We start from the raw sequence: 13,050 nt of genomic DNA on the forward strand, positions 1-13,050 counted from the left end.
ATAAATATATATATATATATTATATATATAATATATTTTATATATATTATAAAATATGTGTTATTATATGTGTGTTATAATGTGTTATAATGTGTATATATATATAAGTGTTATATATATAATAATATTATAATATATTATTATTATTTTAATATAATAAAATATATATATATATGGTGTTATATATGTGTATATATATATTATTTAATTTTAATTTAATATTTTATATATATATATATTAATATATATATAATGAAGATAGTAGATAGATAGATAGATATTAGATTTAGATATTTTTGTTTTTATTATTTTATATATATTAAATATTTTAAAATTTTATTTATATTATTAAATATAATATAACATTTTATATAATTATATTATTTTTTTATTTAAAATTAAAATTATATATTTTTTAAAAATAACTTATATAAATTAATAATAATATTTTTAATTATTATATATATATATATTATATATTTTAATTATTTTTATATATTTTATATATATTTAAATTTTAAATTATATTTATTTATATATATATATTTAATTTATATTTTTTTGTATATTATATGTATTGTATATTTATATGATTTATAAGTTATGTAAGTATATATTGATAGTATATGTATATATGTATATTTTATGTATAGGTATTATATTTATGTATATTATGTATTGTAAATTGTTATTGTATATTTTGTATATTTAATATGTATTTAATATATGTATTGTAATTGTATATATATATTAAATTACACAACCCCAAAACACACACACACATACAACCAAACAAAATAATATATAATATATAGTAATATTATATATATTATATATTATATATAATATATAAAATATATATATAATACTTATATTTAAATTTTAATACTTTTATATAAGTATTAATATATTATTTTAAATTATTATATATTTTATATATTATATATATATATATAACATAAACACACACCACACACACCACACACACATATATTATAATATAAATATATTATTAATATAAAATTTTATAATATTATATAGTATATATAATATATATATATATTATTCTTCTTTTTAACGTAGGTTCATGTCTGACCCTTTTGTGTCCAGCATGATATTTTTTTTCATGTTGTATACTTTTGGGGTGGTAGTGGGGGGGTCCCCATTCCTTTTCCCGGAGAGTGCCGGGTTCCTTTTTAGGTAATCTTTTCCCCTTTTATCCGGGCTTGGGGCCACACTGTTTGGGGGGGCTTGGCCACCCAGTGGTAGGTAGGCAACGAGGTGAATTCCTTGCCAAGGGAAAAAACGCGCCGGGCCCGGGGACTCGAACCCTCGAACTCGATTCCGTCGTGCAGTCTTGGTCTGTACTTAACCATTCGGGCCCTCGCGGCCTTGACGTCATGGGGTTTTTCCCTGATTTTTTCTTTTCAATTTTGAGTGGGGGTTTTGCCATTGCCTTCCCCCGGGGTTTTTATCGGGCCCATCTCTATTTACCCGGCACTGACTTGACTGGTTGGCCACCCCGTGGCTAGGGAGGGAAACGAGGGGAAGTTCCTTGCCAAGGGAAACAACCCCGGACGTTTACCAACCCCCGCTCGATTGCCCTCATGACGTCGGGGTCCGAAACCCCTAACATTCGGGGATCGCGGCCTTATAATAGAATATATAAATAAAAAAAATTATAATTTTAAAATGATATAATTTTTTGTATATTAATATATATATATATTATTTTATTTTTATATAATAAAATTATTATATATTTTATATATATTTTTTTAAAAATGTATTTATATATAAAATTTTTAATATTATATATATATATATATTATAAAATATCTTATATATTTTATATATATATTATATATATTTATTTATTTTTATGTATATATTATAATATTATATATTATATTAAATAAATATTATGTTATTTTTTTGTTTTTTTTAATTTATTTTAATATTTATTTTCTTATAATATATATAATATATTATATTTTCTTATTTTTTTAAATTGATTTTTTTAAAATTATCTTTTTATTTTATTTAATTTTATTCAAATATATTATATTTATTTATTTTATATATCGGTTCTTTTATATATATTTTTTATTTTTATATTATATATATACTTTTATATATATTATATAAATTATTTTTTTCTTAATTGTTTTAATTATTTTCTTTTTAATAAATTATTATTTTTCATATTTTATATTGCTTTTTTTTTTTATTATATTATTTATAATATTTTATATAAAAATTTAATATACTATTTATTATATATTTTTTATATTATATTATTTCTTATATTATATTATTTCTATTTATTTTATTTATAAAATTTTTTTTTATTTATTTTATTTTTTTATTTTTTTAAAATTTTATTTATTCCCCCTTTATTTCTTTTATATCTAGAACATTTTTATTATTCTTCTTTTTTTTTTATTCTCTTTTTTATTTTCATCTTCTATATATATTATATATACTTTATATTATTATCCTTTATTTTTAAATTCTTATATATAATTTTTTTATATTAATCTTTAAATTATATTTTATTTTTTTAAATATATTTATTATTTTCTATATAAAATTATTATTTTTATTATATTGTTAAAATTTTATATTTTTTATTTTTTTTTTAATTTCTATATTATTCAAATTTAATATTATTTATCTTTTTTTTATTTATTATTTTTTATTATTTTTTAAGTTTTATTTTTTCTCATTTTTTTAAATTTTTATAAATAAATTATTTTTTCTATTTTTTATTTTTTCTTTTTTTTTTTTTCTTCTTTATTTTATTATATTTTATTATATATATATTTTGTTTTTTTATTTTTTATTTTATATTTATCTTTTTTTTTTTTTTTTTTTTTTATATTATTTTTTTATTTTTTTTTAAAATTTATTATAATATATTTAAATTATCAAAATTTCTTTATCTTTTTTAAAAATCTATTATCTTATATATATATATTCTTCTTTTTTTAAACGGAGGTTCATGTCTGGCCGCGTGGTCCCGCAAAATTTTTTTTTTTGTTTTCATGTGGTTTCTCTTGGGGGGGTTGGGCCCCCTTCCCTTTCCCGGGGAGGGGGTTTCCCAAAATTTTTTTTTTTTCCCTTTGGGAAAGGGGGTTGGCCCCGGCAAGGGTAAGGTAAGTTTCCTTCCCAGGAGCAACGCCCGGCCGGGAAAAAACTCAATCGTTTTCCTTTGACGTTTTGGGCCGGTCCCACGGCCCCCTTTTTTTTAAAATTTTAAATTATAAAATTTTAAAAAATTATAATATTTTAAAAATATAAAAATAGTTTATATTTATATTTTTTAAATTTTTTTAAATTTTTCTTTATTTTTTATTTTTTTTTTTTTTTTTTTTATATTTTTTTTTTTTTTTTCTTTTTATTAATTTTTTTTTTTAAATTTTTTTTTTCCCTTTTTTAAAAATTTTTTATATTTTTTTTTTTTTTTTTTTTATCTTTTTTTATTTTTTTTTTTTATATCTTTCTTTTTTTTTCTATATTTTTTTTTTTTTTTTTTTAAATTTTTTTTTTTTTTTTAATTTTTTTTTTTTTATTTTTAATTTATTTTTTATTTATTTTTTTAAAAAAATTTTTTTTTTTTTTTGCCCCCCCCCTTTTTTCTTTTAAACCCTTTTTTTTAAAAAAAAATAAAAAAAAATTTTCCTTTTAAAAAGGGAACAAAAAAAACCCAAAACCAAATTTTTTTAAAGATAAAAAAAAAAACCAGGGAAAAAAAGGGGGTTTGAAAAAATTTTTAAAAAGGGAAAATAAATTTAACAAAAACCCAAATTTAAAAGGGGAAAACCCTTTTACAAAAAAAAAGGCATTTTTTGAAAAATTTTAAACATGGCAAAAAAAATTTTTAAAAAAAAAATTTAAAATTTTAAAAACCAAATTTAAAAAAAAAAAGACAATTTTAAAAACAAAAAAATTTTTTAAAATTTAAATTTAAAATTTTTTTTAAAAAAACCAAAAAAACAACCCCCCCAAAAAAAAAAAAAAAACAAAAAAAAAAAAAAAAAAATTTAAAAATATAATATATTTTAACTAATATATATAATATATATTTCTATCAAATATATATTTATAATATACTCTTTCTATATCTATTGTATATGTTTTGTTATATATATATATATATTTTTATATATATTATATATTATATATTCTATTTTATATATATTATATTATAACACACACACACACACATATCTTCTGTTTCCTTATATAGCTATACATATAAATGAACACCAGAAAAGTTTGGTCGTTACGTTGATGAACAGCCCCACGGTTTCGGCGCTTGTGGAGGAGGCAGAAGGGGCAGCAGCAGCAGCAGACAATGCACAGCACAATCAGACCGAAGATGAGAACTCCAATGACGCCAAGGATCACAGGAAGTCTGTGGAAAAGTTGTTAATCACTAGATGCAAATGGATTTTGTGAGGATGTGATAAAAAATAATAAAATGTCTTAAACAATATGTATATATAAAAAAAAGTGACAGACTTTGAGAGAGAGCAAGATTCCTTTTTCACAAATAATATGCATAAGTTTATAAACTTCTAAATATACAGATGAACACACTTAAGTATATGCATTTGTGACTCCCAAACTTATATAAATAATAAAAGTAAAATGCACCTTGAAATTTGATTACAAATAAGATAAGAAGACACTTGGACAACAAACAAACAAATATTTGTATATGAACATAAATTGGTAAAATTTTGAACTTGAAATCAATATTCTCCAATGGATTTTCTAAACTGACTATTAGTTGGCTCAGAACAATATAGATGTAAGAGCTATATGAAATTCTATAAAATTCCTCTTAAACATAAAAATTCTCTCTCTCTCTCTCCTCACACACACACACACACACACACACACACACACACACACACACACACACACACACACAACACACACACACAAAAAAAAAAAAAAAAAAAAAAAAAAAAGTGTACCTACTAAGGTTGGGGAGGTCCATTAAACATGATAGCCAGTGATGTTTGACAAGCAACTAAATAATTTTAATTCAAATAGGGCACCAGTATCTAAGACTGGCATATTCTTAATTCATTTCCATATCCTGATAAAATGTATGTGCATAATACTGGATATAATTAAAACAGTATTTAGTACTTTCTAACTGTAGCTTTAACAAAACTTACATGACCAAAAGTTTCCACCAAAAGTTTTATCCATATTTCTAACTTCAGGCAAAAATTCAGGCAACTGATTACTGCATCAAAATATTAACAATATCACACCTACACACCAAGACATTATCAAGTATATTTTACAAACCAACACACAATTTTTTGGGATGTGCAATTCACAGTACTACAGTATTTGTTTTAACATGAAAAATTACCATAAGCTTAGAGGAATTAGCTACTGCTTACAATTGTTGACTTTAACAAGATATCCTACTATGGGAAAGGACTGAAATATAGAGGAAATATGCATGAAATATGCAATATATATTAACATAACCCCACACCTTTACATATTCTTTTTTTTACAAATTGCAGAAACTTAAGGACTATTCTTGTAAATACATTATTGTGTTATCTTATATATGAAACAAAGATATCAGGGAACAGATTATGCATCCATATGGAGAAAAAATTATGACGGAAAAAACAAGTGAATATAAAAGTGTTCCGGTCTCAACCCAATGCTGCCAGGGAAGGCATATACTTACCATGTCTACTGTGAATATGAGTTTACTTTATTAGTTGTCTTAATACACATATGGCTTTACAAGTGCTAATTCACCAGAGTCAATTACTAATCCTATCTATCACATATCCTATCTATCAAATATTTTTTTAATTTCATATTGCTGTTAGTAGTGTGAATAATTGTATACAATTTAATGTCAATAATAGTCATAATAACATCAGTAACTGCATAAATAGCATTTAAAAAAAAAGGATGAAAATCAGGTGAGGTCATGTAGGTCTGCTCAATTAATCTTTGGTGGCATAACACTTGTAGAGCAATTTCACAAAATACTACAGTGAATATTAAATATTCCCAGCAGCATTATATTAACCCCTATGATCTAGATGATGTGAACATGAAAAAATTTGGCTCTAGGGTTGGGTGACATGATCAGGCTGTCATGGGGAAAATTGGTGAAGGGCTAGGGTGACAGGAACATGCCACATGAGAATTTTGTATGACTCACCACTAGTGCACAAAACTGGGAGGGTGATTAGACACAGTGGGTATTCAGAAAAGGGATATTGCATTATTTGCATCAATAAACGAGCCAAGACTGGAAGAGCACCGGCTCTATGGAAGACACCATTTCCATGCTCAGGATCCTATTCCTGCCTGCTGTGACTAACAAAGTATTACAGAATAAAGAAAGAAACAAAAAAAAAAAAAAAAAAAAAAAAAAGAAAAAAAAAAAAAAGAAAAGAAAAAAAAAAATTACACCGAGTTACGGACAACTAGAGAGGTGATATAGAGTCTTTTATTATCTGGATGCAGCATATCAAATGACAAATATAGAAATGGAAAATGGCAGAAAAGCTAAAACTGCTAATGCAGAAAAAAGAAATATAACACCATAAAGAGGAAGCATGGAGCCTTGTGTTCGTGTGTGCCTGGCCTTCAAGTCTCACACCCGTCAGAGTGACTGCTTAAGTAAGCCTTATGTCCAGATTTTGGGTCACATGTAGTCAAGCAAAGGACCTGGATTGAAGGGGGTTTAATTTACAGACACTATGAGAGACAAAAGACATTAGACAGTACTTTCTCCATCATATTATATGTAAACCAGGTTATAGCATATGTCATTAGTAAAAGCATCTATTATATATATATAATGCTTTTACTAATGACATATGCTATAACCTGGTTACATATAATATGTAGGAGAAAGTACTGTCTATTGTCTTTCTGTCTCTCATAGTGTCTGTATTAACCCCTTCAATCCAGGTCCTTTGCTTGACTACATGTGACCCAAAATCTGGACATAAGGCTTACTTAAGCAGTCACTCTGACGGGTGTGAGACTTGAAGGCCAGGCACACACGAACACAAGGCTCCATGCTTCCCCCTTTTTTGGTGTTATATTTCTTTTTTGCATTAGCAGTTTTAGCTTTTCTGCCATTTCCATTTCTATATTTGTCATTTGATATGCTGCATCCAGATAATAAAAGACTATATCACCTCTCTAGTTTGTCCTAACTCGGTTTTAATTTTTTTCTTTTCTTTTCTTTTTTTTTTTTTTTTTTTTTTTTTTTTTTTTTTTTTTTTTTTTTTTTTGTTTCTTCTTTATTCTGTAATACTTGTTTGTCACAGCAGGGAGGGAAAAGGATCCTGAGCATGGAAATGTGTCTTTCCCTAGAGCGGTGCTCTTCCAGTCTTGGCTGTTTATGATGCAAATAATGCAATATCCTTTCTGAATACCCACTGTGTCTAATCACCCCCAGTTTTGTGCACTAGTGGTGAGTCATACAAAATTCTCATGTGGCATGTCCTGTCACCTAGCCTTCACCAATTTTCCCCATGACAGCCTGATCATGTCACCCAACCCCAGAGCCAAATATTTCATGTTTACATCATCTAGATCATAGGGGTTAATATAATGCTGCTGGGAATATTTAATATTCACTGTAGTATTTTGTGAAATTGCTCTACAAGTGTTATGCCACCAAAGATTAATTGAGCAGACCTACATGACCTCACCTGATTTTCATCCTTTTTTTTTAAATGCTATTTATGCAGTTACTGATGTTATTATGACTATTATTGACATTAAATTGTATACAATTATTCACACTACTAACAGCAATATGAAATTAAAAAAATATTTGATAGATAGGATATGTGATAGATAGGATTAGTAATTTACTCTGGTGAATTAGCACTTGTAAAGCCATATGTATATTAAGAGAACTAATAAAGTAAACTCATATTCACAGTAGACATGGTAAGTATATGCCTTCCCTGGCAGCATTGGGTTGAGACCGGAACACTTTTATATTCACTTGTTTTTTCCGTCGTAATTTTTTCTCCATATGGATGCATAATCTGTTCCCTGATATCTTTGTTTCATATATAAGATAACACAATAATGTATTTACAAGAATAGTCCTTAAGTTTCTGCAATTTGTAAAAAAAAGAATATGTAAAGGTGTGGGGTTATGTTAATATATATTGCATATTTCATGCATATTTCCTCTATATTTCAGTCCTTTCCCATAGTAGGATATCTTGTTAAAGTCAACAATTGTAAGCAGTAGCTAATTCCTCTAAGCTTATGGTAATTTTTCATGTTAAAACAAATACTGTAGTACTGTGAATTGCACATCCCAAAAAATTGTGTGTTGGTTTGTAAAATATACTTGATAATGTCTTGGTGTGTAGGTGTGATATTGTTAATATTTTGATGCAGTAATCAGTTGCCTGAATTTTTGCCTGAAGTTAGAAATATGGATAAAACTTTTGGTGGAAACTTTTGGTCATGTAAGTTTTGTTAAAGCTACAGTTAGAAAGTACTAAATACTGTTTTAATTATATCCAGTATTATGCACATACATTTTATCAGGATATGGAAATGAATTAAGAATATGCCAGTCTTAGATACTGGTGCCCTATTTGAATTAAAATTTATTTAGTCTGCTTGCTCAGCATCACTGGCTATCATGTTTAATGGACCTCCCCAACCTTAGTAGGTACACTTTTTTTTTTTTTTTTTTTTTTTGTGTGTGTGTGTGTGTGTGTGTGTGTGTGTGTGTGTGTGTGTGTGTGTGTGTGTGTGTGTGTGTGTGTGTGTGTGAGAGAGAGAGAGAGAGAATTTTTATGTTTAAGAGGAATTTTATAGAATTTCATATAGCTCTTACATCTATATTGTTCTGAGCCAACTAATAGTCAGTTTAGAAAATCCATTGGAGAATATTGATTTCAAGTTCAAAATTTTACCAATTTATGTTCATATACAAATATTTGTTTGTTTGTTGTCCAAGTGTCTTCTTATCTTATTTGTAATCAAATTTCAAGGTGCATTTTCAAATAATGTATTTAAACCGGGATAGCCTTAAGCAATTTTTTGGAAAAAAAAAAGAATGTAAAAAGGGAAAGGGTTTTTAAATTTTGTTTTTAAAAAAAAAATTATTTTTTCCAAAAAATTTTTTTAAAAATGCAAAAAAAAAAAAAAAATTTTTTTTTTTTTTTTTTTTTCCTTATTTTGTTTTTTTAATACTTTTTATAATTTAAGAAAAGTTTTTTCCTCTTTGGAAAAAATTTTTTTTTAAAAAATTTTATTTTCTGTTTTCCCAATCCCCCAAATGTTTTTTTTTAAATTAACTTAGGTAGTCCTTTTTTTTTTTTTTTTTTTTTTTTTTTGTGTGTTTGTTTGGTTTTTGGGTTTTTTGGTGGGTTTTTTGTGTGTTTTTTTTTTTAAAGGGCCCAAAATTTTTTTAGTTAAAAAGGAATTTTTGAATTTTTCTTAATTTTTCTTTTGAATAAATTTTATTTATCCTTTAGAATTTTTGGGTTTAAGTTAAAAATTTTCCCTTTTTTTTTTTTTTTTTTGTTTTTTTTTGTGTGTTTTTTTTTTTTGTTAATTTTTTTTTTTTTTTTTTTTTTTTTGGTTTTTTTTTTTTTTTTTGTTGTGGTTTTTTTGTTTTTTGGGAAAAAAGGGTTTTTTTAAAGGATTTTTTTTAAATTTCATAAGTTTTACTTTTTTTTATTTTTTACACTTAAAAACATTTTTTCTTAAATTTAAATTTTTTAAACTTTTTTTTTTGGAAAGTTCCCTTCTTTTTTTTTTAAAAAAATTGTTTTTCTTTTTTATTTTTTTTCCTAAAAACCCAAATTTGTGTTACTTTTTTTTTAAAAAACCCCTTTTTTTGGGGTCTTGTTTTTATTTCCCCTTTTTAAAACTTTTTTTTGCTTTTTTTTTAGAAATTTTTAATAAAATTTAAAAATTTTTTTTTGTTTATTTATTTCGTATTTTTCCCAAAATTTTTTTTTTTTTAATTTTTAAATTTTTAATAGAAATTTTTTTTGTTTTTTTATTTTATTTTTAAAATTTATTAAAAAATATTTTTTTTTATATATATTTTTATTATATTATATATATATAATATTTTTATATTATTATAATATTTTTATATAATAATTATATTATATAAAAAATTTATAATATTTTAAAATTTTATTATATATAATTAATAATTTTATATATATATATATATTATAAATATATAGTTTTATATATTTTTTATATTATATATAATATTTATATATATATTTATATATTTTAAATTAAAATTTTATTTATATTATTATTATTATATATATAATATATTTATATAATATTTTATTTAAATTATATATATAATTTTATATTTTTCAATATATTTTATATATTCTTTCATATATATATTATATATTTATTTTTAAAATATATTTATATATAATATAAGGCTGGGTGGCCAAATGGTTAACATGGACTAAAAACTTCAAACGGCAATCTAGTTCGGGGGTTCGGTCACCGGGCCGGGGCTTGCTCCCCTTTGGGGGAAAGGGAAATTCACCTTTATTTCCCACCTAGCCCCCTGGGGGGCCAAACCCGCCCAGTCAGTGCTGGTCCCAAGCCCGGAGAAAAGGAAAAGATACCTAAAAAGGGAAAACCGGGACCTCCCTGGGAAAAAACTGGGCCCTACCCCTACTCACTCCAAAAGCATCACAACAGAAACAAATTAAAATATATGCTTACCCCGGCGGGTCAGACTGAAACCCACCGTTAAAGAAGAAGATTATAATATATATTTTATATATTTTAAAATATATATATATATATATATTATATATATTTTATATATTATATATATAAAATTCTATATATTTTAAAATTTATTTATAATTATATATATATATAATTTTTTATAATTGATAATATATATATATATATTATAATTTTTATATTATTATATTTTTAAAATTAAAATATATATTTTTATTATATATATTATTTATATAATATATTATTATATATATATAATAAATCATTATATATATAAAAATATATAAATTTTATATATTTTTTACATATTATATTTATATATTATTAAAAATCCTTTTTATATATATATATATTATATATATATATATATATTTATTATATATAATATATATATATCATAATATATTATATATCTATATATATATATATATATCTATGTATATACTATATATAATCATATCTATATCTTATATATATCATATATACTCTATATTATATATATAACATATCTATATATTATATATATATCTAATATCTATATCTATATTATATCCTAATATATTCTATTATATATTATATATACTATATATCATATATATTCTATATTATAATCATTCTTACTAAATTATCTATATATATATCTCTTATTTTTATAAGGCCGCGATGGCCGAATGGTTAGAGTGTCGGACTCAAGACTGTCATGACGGGAATCTGAGTTCGAGGGTTCGAGTCACCGTCCGGCGCGTTTTTTCCCTTTGGGAAGGAACTTCACCTCGATTGCCTGCCTAGCCACTGGGTGGCGAAGGCAGCTTAAGTCAGTGCCGGGTAAATAGAGATGGCGACTCGATAAAAACACCGGGCGGAAGGCAATGGCAAACCACCACTCTAAATTGCAAAGAAAAATCATGGAAAGCCCATGATCGTCAAGGCCGCGATGGCCGAATGTTAGAGTATCAGACTCAAGACTGCCACGACGGCAATCTGAGTTCGAGGGTTCGAGTCACCGGCCGGCGCGTTGTTCCCTTGGGCAAGGAACTTCACCTCGATTGCCTACCTAGCCACTGGTGCCAAGCCACCCCAAGTCAGTGCTGGTCCCAAGCCCGGATAAATAGAGAGAATGATTACCTAAAAAGGTAACACCGCACTCTCCGTGGAAAGGAACTGGGGACCCTACCACGTACTCACTCCAAGAGTATCACAACATGAAAAACTAGTATCATGCTGTGACCACAGCGGCTCAGACATGAACCTACCGTTAAAAGAAGAAGATATATATATATATATATATATATATATTATATATATATTATATATATATATATTATATATTATATTTATATATATATATATATGTGTGTGTGTGTGTGTGTGTGTGTGTGTTTATGTGTATATATTTTATATATATATATATATATATATATAATATCATATATATATATATATATATATACTTATATATAAGTATATGTATATAAGTATATATGTTATATATATAGATATATATATATATATATATATATATATACATATATATACATATACATATATATACATATACATATATATACATATACATATATATACATATACATATACATATACATTATATATCTATATATATGTTATATATATATGTATATTATATATATATATTATATATATATATATATATATCTTATATTTTATATATTATATATGTATATTATAATATATATATATATATATTATATTTTAATATATATATATATAATATATATAATATATATATATATATATATATATATATCACATATATCATATCTATGTCACGTAAGGGTAAGCCGACTCCATGCTGCATCCACCTTCACTTCAGCCATGGTGATCCCTAGCGAGTCTCCAGACCACGACATCTCTAATTCTTCGAAAGGTCTCATCGATCCCAATCCATATCTCCTAGGTCGTCCACAGGTCTCCTCCACCCAGGTTGTCTCGTAGAGAGCACATGGTGCAGTCGTCCCTAATGACTAGTGCCATATGCCTAGTTGGCGATCCGTTATGCAGAAGCAGGCCCCACCCAGTCTCTACGTTGGACATCGCGCTGCCAACTGTCTCCCTGAGGCTAAGAGACTTGTTACAAAGGCATCAGCAGACTCCAAGACACTGGGAACGTCCAGGTTTCTGCCTTCCTAAGGCAAAACTACAGATCAGGCCTTGAAGACACCAGCTTGGCTTCGCATAGGTAAACCGACCCCTCCTCCAAGGCACTGGTTAGTAACC

General features: G+C 25.3%; 1 protein-coding gene across 2 annotated transcripts in view; it reads right to left on the reverse strand.

Moving 5' to 3' along the window:
• Positions 1–13,050, reverse strand: part of LOC119580973 (protein shisa-5-like) — a gene marked incomplete in the record, with an annotated part of 138,338 nt that overhangs the window by 38,165 nt on the left and 87,123 nt on the right. For both annotated transcript variants that reach the window (XM_037929220.1, XM_037929221.1), the window contains 1 exon segment: positions 4,293–4,420. In XM_037929220.1, coding sequence (XP_037785148.1) covers positions 4,293–4,420 — 128 coding nt within the window.

This window comes from Penaeus monodon, chromosome 14 (assembly GCF_015228065.2).
Source record: "Penaeus monodon isolate SGIC_2016 chromosome 14, NSTDA_Pmon_1, whole genome shotgun sequence".
Taxonomy (NCBI): domain Eukaryota; kingdom Metazoa; phylum Arthropoda; class Malacostraca; order Decapoda; family Penaeidae; genus Penaeus; species Penaeus monodon.